Genomic DNA, 22,325 nt, shown 5'->3' with positions numbered 1-22,325 from the left:
TCACTTCCTCTTCTATAGGTACTACTTTGGGTTTTGCTACTGAGAGCAGGCTGCTTGTGTGCCCTCACCACTACATAAACTATACAATACTTAGCAAGCTGTTGCATCACATGATTACTGTGTGGCAACTGGCAACTCAAGGGTGGGCCATTCTAATAAATGTTTCTTTCCCTACACCTCAAAGCTGCTGTTTCAACAAATGTTTCTTTCCCTACACCTCACAGCTGCTGTTTCAATAAATGTTGCTTTCCCTACACCTCAAAGCTGCTGTTTCAATAAATGTTTCTTTCCCTACACCTTGAAGCTTTGGAATTCTCTGCTTTCTCATGCTTTTTAATAACTATGGCACATTTTAAGAGAATGGTTTTTCAACTCATCCAAAATTCGATAATACTCTCCCTTCTCTCTTCTTTTTGTCTTTCATAATCCTCTCTATATTTCAATTAAGGCCCAGCCTCCATGTGGACTTTTGTCCATGACTGGAGCCTTGAGAAAAAAAAAAAAAAATCCTTATTTGGTGCCATACTGTCATATAAACTTCACGCATTCTCTGATGATGTACTAACCGCTTCAATGTTGCTTACTTGCCAAGCTGTGTTACCACAGCACCTGAAAACCAACATGCATAGTTCACATAACTCACACATACATTTGTTTCAATTTTATAAGAGTAAACACATTTCACACTTTTAGAGACGTTTTGTGATATGATTTCCACCGAATAATAAATAATGATTATATAGGCTACACTGGATTTTAAACATGGCCCATTTATATAATTTTAAGGAATATCACTTATTCATATCATTTTATGTATATTCACTTACATACATCATTCAAAGTTTTGTAAAAAGTTCTGTTATTCACTGCAGTACAATGACCTGAGCCATCTAGATATATATCTGCATCATGTGATCTAGAACATTTCATTCTTTATTTTTTATATTATATCCCTGGAATAGGGGAGAAAAAATACTTCCCACGCATTCCTCACGTGTCGTAGAAGGTGACTAAAGGGGACGGGAGCGGGGGTCTGGGAACCCTCCCCTCCTTATATTTTAACTTTCTGAAAGAGGAAATTGAAGAAGGAGTCATGCGGGAAGTGCTCATCCTCCTCGAAGGCTCAGATTGGGGTGTCTATATGTGTGTGGATTTAACCAAGATGAGAAAAAAGAAGAGATAGGTAGTATGTTTGAGGAAAGGAACCTGGATATTTTGACTCTGAGTGAAACGAAGATCAAGGGTAAAGGGGAAGAGTGGTTTGGGAATGTCTTGGAAGTAGAGTCAGGGGTTAGTGAGAGGACAAGAGCAAGGCAAGGAGTAGCACTACTCCTGAAACAGGAGTAGTGGGAGTATGTGATAGAGTGTAAGAAAGTAAACTCTAGATTGATATGGGTAAAACTGAAAGTGGATGGAGAGAGATGGGTGATTATTGGTGCATATGCACCTGGGCATGAGAAGAAAGATCATGAGAGGCAAGTGTTTTGGGAGCAGCTGAGTGAGTGTGTTAGTAGTTTTGATGCACGAGACCAGGTTATAGTGATGGGTGATTTGAATGCAAAGGTGAGTAATGTGGCAGTTGAGGGAATAATTGGTGTACATAGGGTGTTCAGAGTTGTAAATGGAAATGGTGAAGAGCTTGTAGATTTATGTGCTGAAAAAGGACTGGTGATTGGAAATACCTGGTTTAAAAAGAGAGATATACATAAGTATACATATGTAAGTAGGAGAGATGGCCAGAGAGCGTTATTGGATTACGTGTTAATTGATAGGTGCGCAAAAGAGAGACTTTTGGATGTTAATGTGCTGAGAGGTGCAACTGGAGGGATGTCTGATCATTATCTTGTGGAGGCAAAGATCAAAATTTGTAGAAGTTTTCAGAAAAGAAGAGAGAATGTTGGGGTGAAGAGAGTGGTGAGAGTAAGTGAGCTTGGGAAGGAGACTTATGTGAGGAAGTACCAGGAGAGACTGAGTACAGAATGGAAAAAGGTGAGAACAAAGGAGGTAAGGGGAGTGGGGGAGGAATGGTGTGTATTTAGGGAGTCGTTGATGGCTTGGGCAAAAGATGCTTGTGGCATGAGAAGTGTGGGAGGTGGGCAGATTAGAAAGGGTAGTGAGCAGTGGGATGAAGAAGTACGGTTATTAGTGAAAGAGAAGAGAGAGGCATTTGGACGATTTTTGCAGGGAAATAATGCAAATGAGTGGGAGATGTATAAAAGAAATATGCAGGAGGTCAAGAGAAAGGTGCAAGAGGTGAAAAAGAGGGCAAATAAGAGTTGGGGTGAGAGAGTATAATTAAATTTTAGGGAGAATAAAAAGATGTTTTGGAAGGAGGTAAATAAAGTGCATAAGAAAACGGAACAAATGGGAACTTCAGTGAAGGGGGATAATGGGAGATGAGAACAAGTAGTGGTGATGTGAGAAGGAGATGGAGTGAGTGTTTTGAAGGTTTGTTTAATGTGTTTGATGATAGAGTGGGAGATATAGGGTGTTTTGGTCGAGGTGGTGTGCAAAGTGAGAGGGTTAGGGAAAATGATTTGGAAACAGAGAAGAGGTAGTAAAAGTTTTGCGAAAGATGAAAGCTGGCAAGGCAGCGGGTTTGGATGGTATTGCAGTGGAATTTATCAAAAAAGGGGGTGACTGTGTTGTTGACTGGTTAGTAAGGTAATTTAATGTATGTATGACTCATGGAAAGGTGCTTGAGGATTGGAGGAATGCTTGCATAGTGCTATTGTACAAAGGCAAAGGGGATAAGAGTGAGTGCTCAAATTACAGAGGTATAAGTTTGTTGAGTATTCCTGGTAAATTATATGGGAGGGTATTGATTGAGAGGGTGAAGGCATTTATAGAGCATCAGACTGGGGAAAAGCAGTGTGGTTTCAGAAGTGGTAGAGGATGTGTGGATCAGGTGTTTGCTTTGAAGAATGTATGTGAGAAATACTTAGAAAAGCAAATGGCTTTGTATGTAGCATTTATGGATCTGGAGAAGGCATATGATAGAGTTGATAGAGATGCTCTGTGGAAAGTATCAAGAATATATGGTGTTGGGGGCAAGTTGTTAGAAGCAGTGTAAAGTTTTTATCGAGGATGTAAGGCATGTGTACGTGTAGGAAGAGAGGAAAGTGATTGGTTCTCTATGAATGTTGGTTTGCGGCAGTGTGTGATGTCTCCATGGTTGTTTAATTTGTTTATGGATGGGGTTGTTAGGGAGGTGAATGCAAGAGTTTTGGAAAGAGGGGCAAGTATGCCGTCTGTTCTGGATGAGAGAGCTTGGGAAGTGAGTCAGTTGTTGTTCGCTGATGATACAGTGCTGGTGGCTGATTTGTGTGAGAAACTGCAGAAGCTAGTGACTGAGTTTGGTAAAGTGTGTGAAAGAAGAAAGCTGAGAGTATATATGAATAAGAGCAAGGTTATTAGGTACAGTAGGGTTCAGGGACAAGTCAACTGGGAGGTAAGTCTGAATGGAGAAAAACTGGAGGAAGTGAAGTGTTTTGGATATCTGGGAGTGGATTAGGAAGTGGCTGGAACCATGGAAGCAGAAGTGAATCATAGGGTGGGGGAGGGGGCGAAAGTTGTTTTAGGAGCATTGAAGAATGTGTGGAAGTCGAGAACATTATCTCGGAAAGCAAAAATGGGTATGTTTGAAGGAATAGTGGTTCCAACAATGTTATATGGTTGCAAGGTGTGGGTTATGGATAGAGTTGTGCGGAGAAGGGTACATGTGCTGGAAATGAGATGTTTGAGGACAATATGTGGTGTGAGGTGGTTTGAATGAGTAAGTGATGAAAGGGTAAGAGAGGTGTGTGGCAATAAAAAGAGTGTGGTTGAGAGAGCATAAGAGGGTGTTTTGAAATGGTTTAGTCACATGGAGAGAATGAGTGAGGAAAGATTGACCAATAGGATATAAGTGTCAGAGGTGGAGGGAATGAGGAGAAGTGGGAGACCAAATTGGAGGTGGAAGGATGGAGTGAAAAAGAGTTTGAGTGATCGGGGCCTGAACATGCAGGAGGGTGAAAGGCGTGCAAGGAATAAAGTGAATTGGAACGATGTGGTATACTGGGGTCGACATGCTGTCAATGGATTGAACCAGGGCATGTGAAGCGTCTGGGGTAAACCATGGAAAGTTCTGTGGGGCCTGGATGTGGAAAGGGAGCTGTGGTTTCAGTGCATTATACATGACAGCTCGAGCCTGAGTGTGAACAAATGTGGCCTTTGTTGTCTTTTCCTAGTGCTACCTTGCGCACACACAGCAGGAGGGCATTGTTATTTCATGTGTGGTGGGGTGGTGATGGGAATGAATAAAGGCAGACAATATGAATTATGTATATGTGTATATATGTATATGTCTGTGTGTGTGTATATATATATATATATATATATATATATATATATATATATATATATATATATATATATATATATATATATTTTTTTTTTTTTTTTTTTCCAAAAGAAGGAACAGAGAAGAGGTCCAGGTGAGGATATTCCCTCAAAGGCCCAGTCCTCTGTTCTTAACGCTACCTCGCTATCGCGGGAAATAGCGAATAGTATGAAAAAAAAAAAAAAAAAAAATATATGTATATGTATAAACTGAGATGTATAGGTATGTATATTTGCGTGTGTGGGTGTATATACATGTGTATGTGGGAGGGTTGGGCCATTCTTTTGTCTGTTTCCTTGCACTACCTCACTAACGCGGGAGACAGCGACAAAGGAAAATAAATAAATAATAACTTAGTCACTGTCTCCCGTGTTAGCGAGGTAGTGCAAGTAAACAGACAAAAGAATGGCCCAACCCACTAACAGACACATGTGTATACACAAATGCCCACAAATGCACATATACATTCCTGTACATTTCAACATATACATACATATACATACACAGACATATACATATATCCACACTTGCTGCCTTCATCCATTCCCGTTGCCACCCCACCACACATGTAATGGCACCCCCCTCCCCCCACGTGCACACGAGGTAGTGATAGGAAAAGACAACAAGGCCACATTCGTTCACACTCAGTCTCAAGCTGTCATGCATAATGCACCGCAACCACAGCTTCCTTTCCAAATCCAGGCCCCACAAAGCTTTCCATGGTTTACCCTAGATGCTTCACATGCTTGATTCAATCCATTGACAGCACATCGTTCCAATTCACTCTATTCCATGCACACCTTTCACTCTCCTGTATGTTCAGGCCCCTATCGCTCAAAATCTTTTTCACTCCATCCTTCCACCTCCAATATGGTCTCCCACTTCTCGTTCCCTCCACCTCTGACACATATATCCTCTTTTGTCAATATTTCCTCACTCTTTCTCTCCATGTGACCAAACCATTTCAATACACCCTCTTCTGCTCTCTCAACCACACTGTTTTTATTACCACACATCTCTCTTACCCTTTCATTACTTACTCAAGCAAACCTCCTCACAACAAATATTGTCCTCAAAAATTTCTTTTCCAATGCATCCACCCTCATCCGCATAACCCTATCTATAGCCCACTCCTTGCAACCATATAACATTGATGGAACAACTATTCCTTCAAAAATACCCATTGTTGCTCTCTGAGAAAACTTTCTCACCTTCTACACATTCTTCAACATTCCCAGAACCTTCACCCCTCCCCCACCCTGTGACTAACTTCTGCTTCCATGGTTCCTCCGCTGCTAAATCCACTCCCAGATATCTAAAACACTTCACTTCCTACAGTTTTTCTCCATTCAAACTTACCTCCCAACTGACTTGTCCCACAACCCTACTGAACCTTATAACCTTGCTCAATTCACATTTACTCTCAGCTTTCTTCTTTCATACAATTTACCAAACTCAGTCCCCACTTCTGCAGTTTCTCATCCGATTCAGCCCCCAAAGCTGTATCATCAGCAAACAACAGCTGACTCACTTCCCAAGCCCTCTCATCCACAACAGACTGCATACTTACCCCCTCTCTCCAAAACTCTAGCATTCACCTCCCTAACTATCCCATCCACAAGCAAATTAAACAACCATGGAAACATCAAGCACCCCTGCAGCAAACCAACATTTACTAGGAACCAATCACTTTCCTCTCTTCCTACACATGCCTTACATCACTGATAAAAACTCTTCACTGCTCCTAGCAACTTACCTTCCACACCATACTCTTCATACCTTCCGCAGAGCATCTTTATCAACTCTATCATATGCTTTCTCCAGATCTACAAATGCTACATACAAACCCATCTGTTTTCTAGGTATTTCTCTCTTTAAAGCAAACACCTGATCCACACATCCTCTAACACTTCTGAAACCACACTACTCTTTCCCAATCTGATGCTCTGTACATGCCTTTACCCTCTCAATCAATACCCTCCCATATAATTTCCCAGGAATACTCAACAAATTCATACCTCTGTAATTTGAGCACTCACTCTTATCCTCTTTGCCTATGCACAATTGCACTGTGCATGCATTCCGCCAACCCTCAGGCACTTCACCATGAACCATAAATACACTGAATATCCTTACCAACTAGTCAACAACACAGTCATCCCCTTTTTTAATAAATTCTACTGCAATACCATCCAAACCCACCGCCTTGCTAGCTTTCATCTTCCCAAAGCTTTCACTACCTGTTCTCTGTTTACCAAACCATTCTCCCTGACCCTCTCACTTCGCACACTATCTTAACCAAAACACCCTATATCTGCCACTCTATCATCAAACACATTCAACAAACCTTCAAATTACTTACTCCATCTCCTTCTCACTTCGCCACTACTTGTTATTACCTCCCCATTAGCCCCCTTCACTGATGCTCCCATTTGTTCTCTTGTCTTAGGTATTATATTTACCTCATTCTAAAACATCTTTTTATCCTCCCTAAAATTTATTGATACTCCCTCACCCCAACTCTCATTTGCCCTCTTTTTCACCTCTTGTACCTTCCTCTTGACCTCCTGCCGCTTTCTTTTATACATCTCCCAGTCATTCCCACTACTTCCCTGAATAAATTGTCCAAATGCCTCTCTCTCCTCTTTTACTAACAATCTTAATTCTTCATCCCACCACTCACTACCCTTTCTAATCTGCCCATCTCACACCTTTCTCATGCCACATGCATCTTTTGTGCAAGCCATCACTGCTTCCCTAACTACATCCCATTCCTCCCCCACTCCCCCTACGTTATTTTCTCTCACCTTTTTCCATTCTGCACTCAATCTCTACTGGTACTTCCTCACACTATTCTCCTTTCCAAGCTCACTTACTTTCATCACTCTCTTCTTTTCTGAAAACCTCTACAAATCTTCACCTTCACCTCCACAAGAAATATCAGATATCCCTCCAGTTGCCCCTCTCAGCACATTAACATCCAAAGGTCTCTCTTTCACACACCTATCAATTAATAAGTAATCCAATAAGACTCTCTGACCATCTCTTCTACTTACATACCTATACTTATGTACATCTCTCTTTTCAAACCAGGTATTCCCAATCACCAGTCCTTTTTCAGCACACAAATCTACAAGCTCTTCACTATTTCCATTTACAATGCTGAACACCCCATGTACACCAATTATACTCTCAACTGCCACATTACTCACCTTTGCATTCAAATCACCCATCACTATAACCCGATCTCGTGCATCAAAGCTGCTAAAACACTCACTCAGCTGCTCCCAAAACACTTGCCTCTCATGATCTCTCATGACCAGGTGCACAGGCACCAATAATCACCTAACTCTCTCTATCCACTTTCAGTTTTACTCATATCAATCTAGAGTTTACTTTCTTACACTCTATCATTTACTCCCACAACTCCTGCTTCAGGAGTAGTGCTACTTCTTCCTTTGCTCTTGTCCTCTCACCAACCCGTGACTTTACTCCTAAGAGATTCCAAACCACTCTTCCCCTTTACCCTTGAACTTTGTTTCACTTAGAGCCAAAACATCCAGGTTCCTTTCCTCAAATGCATTACTTATCTCTCTTTTTTCTCATCTTTGTTACATCCACACACATTTAGACACCCCAATCTGAGCCTTTGAGGAGGATGAGCACTGCTCGCATGACTCCTTCTTCTGTTTCCCCTTTTAGAAAGTTAAAATACACAGAGGGAAGGGTTTCCAGCCCCCTGCTCCTGTCCCCTTCAGTCGCCTTCTATGACATGCAGGGAATGTGTGGGAAGTATTCTTTCTCCCCATTCCCCCAGAAAGAGAACTTTCCTTTGATAATCAAAATCATGTTCAACATCCATTGAATCAATATCACTATCATTAGTGCCCAACATACAATCACTATAAGTAATTTTCTGAGCCAAGCACACACAGTTACATGGCAAGCTGAAGTAAAATTTTCCCCATGCTACTTATAGCTGCTAGTGAGATAAAGTATCTTCTGCATACGAAAAAAGCATGCCTTCAAATTCAACTGATGGCAGAAGAAGCAACATATACAATTACAGTTGTAGCAGTTGTGCGATGATGTTACACTACGTCTGTAGAAGTTAAGGTGATAAGGATCTTTATTAGAGGAAAGAAGTAATTACTGTCAAGCAATTTAAACTAAGGCCAAAATGTTGAACCCTACTGGCCCTAGATAAAAAAAAATTTACTAGTGAAAAAATTTGTATGATAGCACAGACATGCATCGAAAGATTCAAACCTAAAGACAGGATCCACTTGAAAACATTCAGTCCTAGCATCATCTTGAAGTACAGAGGCATAAATTTTGATGGGTCCTCTCATAGGTGCTGTACATTTTGTGCATGGAAAAAATGCTTAAAAAAAAAGTTGAAGATTTCTCTACAGCTACTACAATAGGAATATGATCAACCTACTATACAACAGAAAGAGAGTGACATGAAGCTTACTCAATAATTGTCAAAGAGAGGTGATGGTGTCCATTAAAGCCCCTGACCCAGCTTCAAAATGTACAAAAGGAAGAATAACTGGGGACCCATGACAACCTTTTTGTCTACATGTCAACAACTCCTAGGCCTTAGTCTGACAACAGTTTCATGAAATTCTCAGGCATGACATTAGCCCTCTTCCATTGACATTTTTAACAATATTTTGAGTAGCTCAACAAGTGTCTCCATGCATTCCTTCAGCACATATGGAAAGACTTCATCGAGACCCTGAGTTTTATATGGATCAAGATGTTTAAATATAGCCTACATTTGTCCTTTTTATCAGTTTCACTGCCTTACAAAATTTCTTGCTCATCCCATCTCGTTGGTGTTGGATAAAAGTGTCTTCCAATACTGACACTTTGCTCATAAATTTTGAGAAATGTTTTGGATTATCTTCTGCCTTATCTACACTTTTCTTTTAAAAGTTTCTCTGCTCCTTACTCCTTATCATACAGTACTAATTTCTTGCTCTCTCATACATTTGAAATGCTAGCTGGCTTTTGTGTCATTCATGTCACCTTCATACTTAGTATCTAAGCTCTTTTACTTTTTGATATGTTCTACTGGGTTATAGTTCACTCTTTTTATATACTTTTCTTCCCTATCTCCATCCAATGGAACCCATGTTCTAACTCCTTCTTTGTAGATTTCACAGAAACTTTCACAGTTAAAGAATTCTCTTTCCCAATCTAAACCCTCAGAGGACTCATTCAGCAGTATGCAGCTGCCTTGATTACATGATTACTTTTTCCAGTTGAGGTATTTATCTCATATATTCAATTTCAATGCTGCACTGGGTGTAATTACCCAGCTGTATAGTATACAGAAAGAGTTCTTATCTTCTGGAGCATTGTCTCAAACTTTCTAGACCATCAAGAAGCATTTTAAATATTTGTACACTGCTAACATTTACAGATTACTCATTAAGTTTATTCCTACTGTCCACTACTCTCACCCTAAAATACTACTTTTATATATTCTCTAACATTCTTTTTGCTAAGATCTTATCATGTTCTATAGTTACTCTGGTATTGCATCTTTTGAAGAAATGTACCCTGTTGACATCATGCAAATGATTTAGAAACTTGAAAGTTGTAATCAGGTCTTCTCTTCTCTCCTCCATGGAAAACAAATTTGTAGCTGACAGCCTTTAATTGTAGCTCAGCTCTCTTAACTCAAATATCATCAGATGCTCTCCTGTGAATCCTCTCAATTAAACCTTTGTGCTTCTTCATGTAATGCAAAATCCAGTGTTCGTCTAATATGTGTCGTGAATAACTTAACAAACACTTCCTCATCCAAAATTTACATGCAATCTCAGTATAACGGAGCAATGGCATGGCCACCTATAAACTAACATGAATAAAATAGACAAGTCTGAAAAGGTAACAGGGACGAATAAAATAGATAAGTCTGAAAAGGTAACAGGGACGAATAAAATAGACAAGTCTGAAAAGGTAACAGGGGCAACACTATTTCCACGCAGTTTTCCCCAGAATGAAACTTTTAAAGTCTATGTAGGTCTAGCATAGGCAATCACTGTCAAAGACCAGACACCACTGGGTGGGGGGTCTGGGGAAGTGAGAGCTATGTAGGAAGTGGGGTTTGGGAAGAAGGCCACGCAAGGAATTGGGGTCTGAGGACATGAGGACTGTGCTGGGGGGGGGCTCAGAGAAGGTGAAGGCAGTGCAAGGACCCCTCCTTGCACTGGGAGCTTGGAGAAGGAGAAGGCTTTGTCAGGGAAAGGAAGGGCCATGTAGGAGGTAATGGGCTCAGGGGAGGAGATTGTAGTGCAAGGTGAGGGGTGTTGTCAAGGGAATTAAGGGCCATAACAGGGTTGGGGGAGGGGAGGACCATGCAGAGGGTGGGAGGCTGAGAAGGGGAGACTCAAGCCCCAGTGGGAAGGTAAGGGCCATGCAGGGGGTTAGGGTATGGGGAGGGGGCTTAGTGGAGGGAAGAGCAATGCAAGAGGTGGGGGTTGATGGAGGGAAGGGCAATGAAGAAGTGGGGGCCTGGGATGGGTCAGATCAGTGCAGAGGATGGGGGAAGAGGGAAGGGAAAGCCATACAAGGATAGTGGAAGTCTATGCAGGGTTGGGTGTCAGGAAGGGGTGGGAAGTGCAAGGCACAAGGAGTCAGGATACGAGAGGGCCATACTTGGGGATGTGGGTCATACATGGAGGAAGTACCCCTGTGGACAACATCCAGCCAAGAAAGCACCCAAAATGACAGAAACTCCAAAAAGAATTGATGTAACTTTTACTTTTTCATTTTCAGTGTTCAGACACAGGAATGAAGCTTCTATTTAGAGGAAAGGTGTTTTCTGTTCACACTTTTCTGTAAAATCTCCAAGGCAGTATGCTCTCTCCATACTATAGCGTGTTTCTTCCAAAAAAATTTCCTGTTGACAGTTGAGCCTGAGGGCAAGGTGGGTGAGGAGGTGTTCTCTGTTCAGTAATCCTGTTTCTGTCACAATTAAGATTATGACCACAGATAATCTTCAGTGGTTGTTAAGATGCACTCCTGTTCCAAACATGATCCGCTGATATTTTGTCCACAAACATAAAGTCTCTCATAATAAATAACACTTGACAACACCTAAATCACACATCTCATTTTTTGTAACTCAACATTTTCCTGTGGTGACCACTAAGGCGCTAACCCTGCCTTTTGCAAAATGGTAGAAGTGATAAACATTAGTAGGTCGGAACATTTAGGCAGGAGTATTAGGTAAAAACAATAGGTAGAAATATTAGGTAAGAACATTAGGCAGGAGCATTAGTTAGAAGTAGTCAGTGGGAACATTAGGTAGGAACCTATGCAAACAATGTGCTAGAGTTGCCCTATGCCAGTGGTCTGTTAAGGAAGAGGAACGAAAGGCTAAGAAGGGGCACTGGAGTTCAGTAGTTATGGAGACTCTATTGCTATAGCCAATCCCTCAAGGGAGATCCAGGAGGGAAAACAGGCATCAGTGATGTAGACAGATAGATGGACAAATAGATAGATAGATAATAGATAGATGGATAGATAGATAATCTCTTCACCTAATTTGGTGCTGTACAGCCTTTAAAGTATGCATGCTCACTAATGATGAACAAGCTGCATTACTGCAGCTGATTTTATGAGTCATGTCATCACTTCAGCATGGTTCCCAAGTTCTATTGTGTAAAAGAAGGGCAGCATTCTCTATATCACAGAATGACTAACATGATACAGGACCTTAGGTCTACACCTTCACATCCCTCACCACTTAAGGATACTCCTGGATCTTCCCTTACCCAACAATTGACTAGGGAGCCTGAGCTAACCAAGTCCATGTGGACAATGAACCCACACCATTACAGGCTTGTGATGGTCCTCCCCACTAATGGTACCCCTCTGTCTAAGGGTAAAGATACTCCTTTCAGCAATGAAAGTTGGAAGCCCCCTATTGGTTCCACTACAGCACAAGATTCAATTATGAATCTTAAAGAGATCCAGCATATGAATTTCATTTTTTATATTGGCTGAGACAGTTCAGGCAACTGAAGCCCTAATCGAGGCTTTAGTTCTTTAATGTCCTTGCCTTTCCCTCAGAGGAAATTCTGGGACCTCCTTCTCTGGGTCAAGAACTCTTGCCAGATCACAGTAAACCAATGGTACATTCCCCTTCCTTTAGTTTGGAAGACTGATTAGAAGACTTTGTATAGCAAAGAAGCATTAGCAGAATCTGTTCGAGACCAATCTGACTATGAAAGGAAATGAACCTCCACTCTCCATTAATTTAAAGTCATTCCTTGTTCATTTCTCATGGAGACCTCTTGCTGCCTGATAATCTTGTAAATTAGATATCCACTCTTAGGAAATTTAAACTGTCCCTTATTAAAAAGAAATGATACTTGTAAATCATGGAGCAGTCTGTGGGGCTTGGCCCTAGATGGCATTCTCTGGTTTTGGGACATTATATATGACAGCTACAGACTAAATGTATGCAAATCAAGACCATTGTTTGTTCTTGAACAATACATAATTATAACAGGAAATGTAACATACTCAAAAGAAAAAAACATAAAAGAGATAGTCTGATATATATGGACATAAAACTATTCCCAAAGTTGGTAATAATGGAAAGCAAAAAGGACTCAAAATAAATTCTACCTGACTGGGTAACCAGCTTGGCTCATGGAGACCGTTTCAATAACTCCACATGCTTTTAACTGGTGTAGGATGTATTCACGGCCAACCATGCCTGAAAATTTATAAAAAGTTTAGATATGCTTATACTTTAACAATACCTAAATCTAATATATAGTTAAAGATCTCATATAAAGCAGACTCAACATATGTACTTGTTAGAGAATAAAAAAGCTCTGCATCTAAACTTCAATTGCCATTCTAAACACTATCTATCTCTATATCTCATACCTAACTCCTCCAAGTGAGTGGCTGTGGCAAGAGAGTCTCCACTTATCCCTGTCCATACATGCCACCCTCCCATAAACCATTCCATGCAATCTTCCTCCATTTCCCTCCCTCCACCACTCTTCCACTTTTTTTCCCCAAATTAAAGGTGGTCTTCCTCTACACCACATCCTTTACTCATAGTATCATACACTCTCCTTGTAAACTCCCCCATCTTGCATTCTTTCCACATGCCCAAACCAACTTGAAGAATTAAGTTTCACCTACCCAACAGAGGTAATTCCCTTTGTATTCCCTGCCATACCAAAGCTCTAATACACCCCCCCCCATTCCTTTTTTCATTCAATTTAGTCATACCACATGCTACTTTCAAATAGCTCATTTCTACAGCCTGGATTCTTGACCTCTATGACTCATCCCATGTTCATGTTTCCACTGTATGTCAGGGTCAGGAGGACTATGCTGTCCCTTAATCCATTCTTCACTTCCATTCTTACACATCAACCGTTCATTACTCTGTCAAGGGACTCAATGACTATTCTACCTTGCACTGCTCTCTTCCTTAACTCTCCTTCCAAATTACTTCACTTACCCAAGATAGCTCCCAGATATTTAAATAGTCACTTCTTTCTGTCTTTCTTCCCCATATCTATAACATAGCACACTTTCTACCCTCACTCTATAGGGCTTTACAAAATCTATGCTTTCCCTCTGTTTCCTTTCAAACATCATTACTTCAACTTTTACTTGCATTTACCATCAATGTCCTACACTAACACATATCATCTCCTCTTCACAAACAAAACAGTGTCATCTGCAAACAGGCTTGTCACTAGCCATCATACCTCTACACCACACTCCATCTCTACATCTCAAAGTCCTGGCTCACACTCACATGTGCATCGAAACTTTTGCTCAACTCTCCATCCATTCTTACACATGCATATGCTCAATTGTAGAATGATTTCCCACCATACAACAGTTGTCCCCCTACCCAATATTTCCTTAACACACCCCAAAAAGTACTGAACCTGACCCTTTCATATGCTTTCTCCACATCCATAAAAACTGCATGCAACTTCTTCCCTTTTGCTACATACTTTTCCACAGTCATTCTCAATGGAAAACTCTGAACCACACATACCATGGCTTTCCTAAATCCTTCTTGCTCTTCAATTACCCTGCAACCAGCCACTTTCATCGCTATATCAGTCAACACTTCCTTTCGTTTTTCTTGATATATGGAACACACTCATTCCCCTACAATTGCTACATACATCCCTTGCACTTTTCCTTTGAATTAAGGAACATCCTCAGGCATAACTTGCTTCCAAGCTAAATCACATATCTAATGCATCCACTCCATCACACTTTCTCCTCCATACTTCAACATTTCAGGTATAATCCCATCCATTCCTTCCTTCAACCTCATTATCACCTATCTTACCTCCCTCCTTGCTATAAGCTCCTACAATTGTATTCTTTTTTCTTCTGTCCTCCATACCCATTCATGTAACAACTGCTGCTGCACCTTCCCCCACATTCATTAGTTCTTCAAAATACTCTTTCCGTCTTCTTTTCACTTCCTTCTTTGAATTCAACAACTCCCCTTCTTACTTTACACATTTACATGTCCACTTTAACATCCACCTCTTCTTTTTCACCTCATTCTAGCACAATTCCTTATTTTCCTTAAACTTATGACTCAAACTTCTTCCAAAATCTTCATCTACTCTTTCTTTCCACATCCATAAAAACTGCATGCAACTTCTTCCCTTTTGCTACATACTTTTCCACAGTCATTCTCAATGGAAAACTCTGATCCACACATACCATAGCTTTCCTAAATCCTTCTTGCTCTTCAATTACCCTGCAACCAGCCACTTTCATCACTATATCTGTCAACACTTCCTTACGTTCTTCTTGATATATGGAACACACTCATTCCCCCACAATTGCTACATACATCCCTTGCACTTTTCCTTTGGATAAAGGAACATCCTCAGGCATAACTTGCTTCCAAGCTAAATCACATATCTAATGCATCCACTCCATCACACTTTCTCCTCCATACTTCAACATTTCAGGTATAATCCCATCCATTCCTTCCTTCAACCTCATTATCACCTATTTTACCTCCCTCCTTGCTATAAGCTCCTACAATTGTATTCTTTTTCTTCCGTCCTCCATACCCATTCATGTAACAACTGCTGCTGCACCTTCCCCCACATTCATTAGTTCTTCAAAATACTCTTTCCGTCTTCTTTTCACTTCCTTCTTTGAATTCAACAACTCTCCTTCCTTACTTTACACATTTACATGTCCACTCTAACATCCATCTCTTCTTTTTCACCTCATTTTAGCACAATTCCTTATTTTCCTTAAACTTATCACTCAACCTTCTTCCAAAATCTTCATCTCTTTCTTTCCTTTCATCCATCAGTTTCTTAACATTCTACTTACATACCTAATATTCATCCCTGCTCCTTTCCTGAACTTCCATTGGTACATTCCTTTCGAGCAATATACTACATGCACTTTTTACTATCTCTTCCACAGCATTTCTAACCTCATCTGTCTACCATCCATTTCCATTTTTTTTTCTTGTATCTCACAAATTTGTATCCAACCACAAATTCTAAAACCTTCAATAGTCTCTCTACACATTTTTAACACCTCATTCACACAAAACTGCACCCTACCTCTATTTCACTTTCCTTTAAAATTTCAATAATCCTTCTTTCATATTTCTTCTTATATTCTTTTTCATTCATCTTCTCTCTTACCAACACTTTTACATTTCCTCTCATCCTTATGCCATAGTTCCATTTCTCCCTGATCCTAACCTCAACAATAAAGGCAAAATGGTCAGAATCTCCAAGGAATCCTCTCACAACTCTGGTATCCAGCATAACTTTTCTAAACCTTTCATCCACTAGCACAAAATCAATAAAACCCTTTCGTTCTTCCCTTCCATCATTTCTCATCCACATACATCTGAGAATTATCTTGTGTTGAAAAAAAGTTTTTGGTACTGGAAAGCTGAATGCACGAATTTAGGGCTCTGAAAAAACAAAATATTCTTACTGAAAAGCAAAAATGTTCATGGACTACACCTGGTCCCCACTAAAGGATATATTCATAGAAAACACAGCTTAACAGAATTGCTAAACACTGAATCGAATTTCATCACAGGGTTAAAAGAGGTAATGCAGGCTAAATTTCTGGGGATGATTTTTTTAACTAATTTTAATAGAAATGGATATAAAAAATCCAGAAACACAGTTAAGTTCAATCACATTCTTAATCTGTGTATTTAAACAAAATCTATCTCTCTATACATCTACAACTCTGAGGCTTGTTTCCTCCAAGAACCTCCTCAAGGGGGTGGCCCCAGCAATAGAGTCTCCGCAAGAGGTGAACTCCAGTGGCATTTCTTAGCCATTAGTGCCTCATCCTAAACAGGCCACTGGTAAAGGGTAACTCTAGCATGGTGTTTACAGAGGCTCCTATCTAATGTTCCTACTGACAGCTTCTACATAACGTGTCAACCCTATGTTCCTGCCTATTAAAAAGTTTCAACCCACTACTTCTACCTAATGCTCCAGTCTAATGTTTCTATGTACTACTTCTACCTAATGTATCCATGAAATGTTCCTACTTACTATTCATATCTATTTATATTCATTTATTCATTTATTATACTTTGTTGCTGTCTCCTGGATTAGCGAGGTAGCACAAGGAAACAGATGAAAGAATGGCCCACCCCACCCACACACATATGTATATACATACACATCTACACACGCACATATACATACCTATACATTTCAATGTATACATATATATACATACACAGACATATACATATATACACATGTACATAATTAATATTTGCTGCCGCTCCACAAAACTTTCCAAGGTTTACCCTAGGCGCTTCACATGCCCTGGTTCAATCCACCGACAGCACGTCGACCCTGGTATACCAAATCATTCCAATTCACTCTATTCCTTGCACACCTTTCACCCTCCAGCATATTCAGGCCCTGATCACTCAAAATCTTTTTCATTCCATCCTTCCACCTCTAATTTCATCTCCCACTTCTCCTCGTTCACTCCACCTCTGACACATATATACTCTTTGTCAATCTTTCCTCAATCATTCTCTCCATGTGACCAAGCCATTTCAATACACCCTCTTCTACTCTCTCAACCACATTCTTTATTACCATACATCTCTCTTACCCTTTCATCACTTACTCGATCAAACCACCTCACACCACATACTGTCCTCAAACATCTCATTTCCAGCACATACACTCTCCTCCCCACAACCCTATCTACAGCCCATGCCTCGCAACCATATAACATTGTTGGAACCATCATTCCTTCAAACGTACCCATTTTTGCTTTCCAAGAAAATGTTCTCGCCTTCCACACATTCTTCAATGCTCCTAGAACCTTCGCCCCCTCCCCCACCATGTGACTCACTTCTGCTTCCATGTTTCCATCCTCTGCCATATCCACTCCCAGATATCTAAAACACTTCACTTCCTCAAGTTTTTCTCCATTCAAACTTACCTCCCAATTGACTTGTCCCTCAATCTTACTGTACCTAATATCCTTGCTCTTATTCACATTTACTCCCAGCTTTCTTCTTTCACACACTTTACCAAACCTAGTCACCACCTTCTACAGTTTCTCATCCGAATCAGCCACCAGTGCTGTATCATCAGCGAACAACAACTGACTCATTTCCCGAGCCCTCTCATCCACAACAGACTGCATACTTGCCCTTCTCTCAAAAACTCTTGCATTCACCTCCCTGACAACCCCATTCATAAACACATCAAACAACCATGGAGACATCACATACCCCTGCCGGAAACCGACATTCACTGGGAACCAATCACTTATCTCTCTTCCTACTCGTACACATGCCTTACATCCTCGATAAAAACTTTTCACTGCTTCTAGCAACTTGGCTCCCACACCATATACTCTTAATACCTTCCATAGAGCATCTCTATCAACTCTATCATATGCCTTCTCTATGTCCATAAATGCTACATACAAACACATGTATTTTTCTAAGTATTTCTCACATCCATTCCTCAAAGCAAACACCTGATCCACACTTCCTCTACCACTTATGAAACCATACTGCTCTTCCCCAATCTGATGCTCTGTACATTCCTTCACCCTCTCAATCAATACCCTCCCATACAATTTCCCAGGAATATTCAACAAACTTTATTTATTTTATTCAACAAACTTATACCTCTGTTATTTGAACACTCACCTTTATTCCGTTTGCCTTCATACAATGGCACTACTCATTCATTCAACCAATCCTCAGGCACTTCACCATGAGCCACACAAACAGTGACTATCCTCACCAACCAGTCAACAACACAGTCACCCCCTTTTTTGATAGATTCCACTGCAATACCATTCAAACCTGCCGCCTTGCCGGCTTTCATTTTCTGCAAAGCTTTCACTACATCTGCTCTATTTACCAAAACCTTCTCCCTGACCCTCTCACTTCACACACCACCTCGACCAAAACACCCTATATCTGCCACCCTATCATCTAACACATTCAACAAACCTTCAAAATACTCACTCCATCTCCTTCTCACATCACCACTACTTTTTATTAACTCCCCATTAGCCCCCTTCACTGATGTTTCCATTTGTTCTCTTGCCTTACGCACTTTATTTACCTCCTTCCAAAAGATCTTTTCATTCTCCCTAAAATCTAATGATACTCTCTCACTCCAACTCTCATTACCCTCTTTTTCACCTCTTGCACCTTTCTCTTGACCTCCTGCCTCTTTATTTTATACATCTCCCAATTATTTGCACTATTTCCCTGCACAAATTATCCAAATGCCTCTCTCTTCTCTTTCACTAATAATCATACTTCTTCATCTCACCACTCACTACCCTTTCTAATCTGCCCACCTCCCACACTTCTTATACCACAAGCACCTTTTGCGCAAGCCATCACTGCTTCCCTAAATACATCCCATTCCTCCCCCACTCCCCTTACCTCCTTTGCTCTCACCTTTTTCCATTCTGCACTCAGTCTCTCCTGGTACTTCCTCACACAAGTCTCCTTCCCAAGTTCACTGACTCTTACCACTCTCTTCATCCAATATTTTCTCTTCTTTTTTGAACACCTCTACAAATCTTTGCCTCCACAAGATAATGATCACACATCCCTCCAGTTGCACCTCTCAGCACATTAACATCCAAAAGTCTCTCTTTCACGCACCTATCAATTAACACGTAATTCAATAACACTCTCTGGCCATCTCTACTGCTTACATATGTATACTTATGTATATCTCTTTGGATATTATATATTTCTGTTTGGCATTAGTACTACAGTGTTTAGTAGGTGAAACTTATAGAGCGTGATTTCATTATTACATGTTATTTTATGTTATTACATAAAGCAGTCACTGATAAGGTTATGAATACCAGAGAAAATGTAAAAATTCATCATGTTATGATGGGAAACGGTATTGCTGGACTCCACTCGCTTAAGGTTACAATGGGAGTGAAAAGTCACCTTTAGTGAGGCTTTATCATTATGAGTACAGTTGTGTCAAAAAATTTCCCACATCAGTGGAGTAGAAGTAGCAGAGCCTTGGGCTGCAGGAGCCTTGAGAAAGAGGTACTGAGTAATACTAGGACTCTTAAATAGACAGTTGAATTTTATAAGAAAGAGTATGATGTGCTGATTGGCTAGTTATGATTTTCACTCTGTATATGGCCCATGGGACGTGGGTGAGGATTGGCGGAAGACTGTACAGTACCATTGCAAAAAAGCAAAGGGAATAAAAATGGATGTTCATATTCCTCGCGTGTCGTAGAAAGCGACTAGAGGGGACGGGAGCGGGGGGCCAGAAATCCTCCCCTCCTTGTATCAACTTTCTAAAATGGGAAACAGAAGAAGGAGTCACGCGGGGAGTGCTCATCCTCCTCGAAGGCTCAGAGTGGGGTGCCTAAATGTGTGTGGATGTAACCAAGATGTGAAAAAAGGAGAGATAGGTAGTATGTTTGAGGAAAGGAACCTGGATGTTTTGGCTCTGAGTGAAACGAAGCTCAAGGGTAAAGGGGAAGAGTGGTTTGGGAATGTCTGGGGAGTAAAGTCAGGGGTTAGTGAGAGGACAAGAGCAAGGGAAGGAGTAGCAATACTCCTAAAACAGGAGTTGTGGGAGTATGTGATAGAATGTAAGAAAGTAAATTCTCGATTAATATGGGTAAAACTGAAAGTGGATGGAGAGAGGTGGGTGATTATTGGTGCATATGCACCTGGGCATGAGAAGAAAGATCATGAGAGGCAAGTGTTTTGGGAGCAGCTGAATGAGTGTGTTAGTGGTTTTGATGCACGAGACCGGGTTATAGTGATGGGTGATTTGAATGCAAAGGTGAGTAATGTGGCAGTTGAGGGAATAATTGGTATACATGGGGTGTTCAGTGTTGTAAATGGAAATGGTGAAGAGCTTGTAGATTTATGTGCTGAAAAAGGACTGATGATTGGGAATACCTGGTTTAAAAAGCGAGATATACATAAGTATACATATGTAAGTAGGAGAGATGGCCAGAGAGCGTTATTGGATTACGTGTTAATTGACAGGCGTGCGAAAGAGAGACTTTTGGATGTTAATGTGCTGAGAGGTGCAACTGGAGGGATGTCTGATCATTATCTTGTGGAGGCTAAGGTGAAGATTTGTATGGGTTTCCAGAAAAGAAGAGTGAATGTTGGGGTGAAGAGGGTGGTGAGAGTAAGTGAGCTTGGGAAGGAGACCTGTGTGAGGAAGTACCAGGAGAGACTGAGTACAGAATGGAAAAAGGTGAGAACAATGGAAGTAAGGGGAGTGGGGGAGGAATGGGATGTATTTAGGGAATCAGTGATGGATTGCGCAAAAGATGCTTGTGGCATGAGAAGAGTGGGAGGTGGGTTGATTAGAAAGGGTAGTGAGTGGTGGGATGAAGAAGTAAGAGTATTAGTGAAAGAGAAGAGAGAGGCATTTGGACGATTTTTGCAGGGAAAAAATGCAATTGAGTGGGAGATGTATAAAAGAAAGAGACAGGAGGTCAAGAGAAAGGTGCAAGAGGTGAAAAAAAGGGCAAATGAGAGTTGGGGTGAGAGACTATCAGTAAATTTTAGGGAGAATAAAAAGATGTTCTGGAAGGAGGTAAATAAAGTGCGTAGGACAAGGGAGCAAATGGGAACTTCAGTGAAGGGCGCAAATGGGGAGGTGATAACAAGTAGTGGTGATGTGAGAAGGAGATGGAGTGAGTATTTCGAAGGTTTGTTGAATGTGTTTGATGATAGAGTGGCAGATATAGGGTGTTTTGGTCGAGGTGGTGTGCAAAGTGAGAGGGTTAGGGAAAATGATTTGGTAAACAGAGAAGAGGTAGTGAAAGCTTTGCGGAAGATGAAAGCCGGCAAGGCAGCAGGTTTGGATGGTATTGCAGTGGAATTTATTAAAAAAGGGGGTGACTGTATTGTTGACTGGTTGGTAAGGTTATTTAATGTATATGACTCATGGTGAGGTGCCTGAGGATTGGCGGAATGCGTGCATAGTGCCATTGTACAAAGGCAAAGGGGATAAAAGTGAGTGCTCAAATTACAGAGGTATAAGTTTGTTGAGTATTTCTGGTAAATCATATGGGAGGGTATTGATTGAGAGGGTGAAGGCATGTACAGAGCATCAGATTGGGGAAGAGCAGTGTGGTTTCAGAAGTGGTAGAGGATGTGTGGATCAGGTGTTTGCTTTGAAGAATGTATGTGAGAAATACTTAGAAAAGCAAATGGATTTGTATGTAGCATTTATGGATCTGGAGAAGGCATATGATAGAGTTGATAGAGATGCTCTGTGGAAGGTATTAAGAATATATGGTGTGGGAGGAAAGTTGTTAGAAGCAGTGAAAAGTTTTTATCGAGGATGTAAGGCATGTGTACGTGTAGGAAGAGAGGAAAGTGATTGGTTCTCACTGAATGTAG

At 40.8% G+C, this 22,325-nt stretch overlaps 1 protein-coding gene across 1 annotated transcript in view; it reads right to left on the bottom strand.

Moving 5' to 3' along the window:
- The window catches only part of LOC139754433 (unconventional myosin-XIX-like), a 402,035-nt gene that overhangs the window by 11,683 nt on the left and 368,027 nt on the right, over positions 1-22,325 (bottom strand). Inside the window, exon 15 of the mRNA XM_071671709.1 lies at positions 13,037-13,127. Within this exon, the coding sequence (XP_071527810.1) occupies positions 13,037-13,127 (91 nt within the window). The remainder of the gene's footprint in view (positions 1-13,036; positions 13,128-22,325) is intronic.

This window comes from Panulirus ornatus, chromosome 17 (assembly GCF_036320965.1).
Source record: "Panulirus ornatus isolate Po-2019 chromosome 17, ASM3632096v1, whole genome shotgun sequence".
Taxonomy (NCBI): Eukaryota; Metazoa; Arthropoda; class Malacostraca; order Decapoda; family Palinuridae; genus Panulirus; species Panulirus ornatus.
Note: the sequence above shows the minus strand (reverse complement) of the source record. Positions and strands in the feature narration are given on the sequence as shown.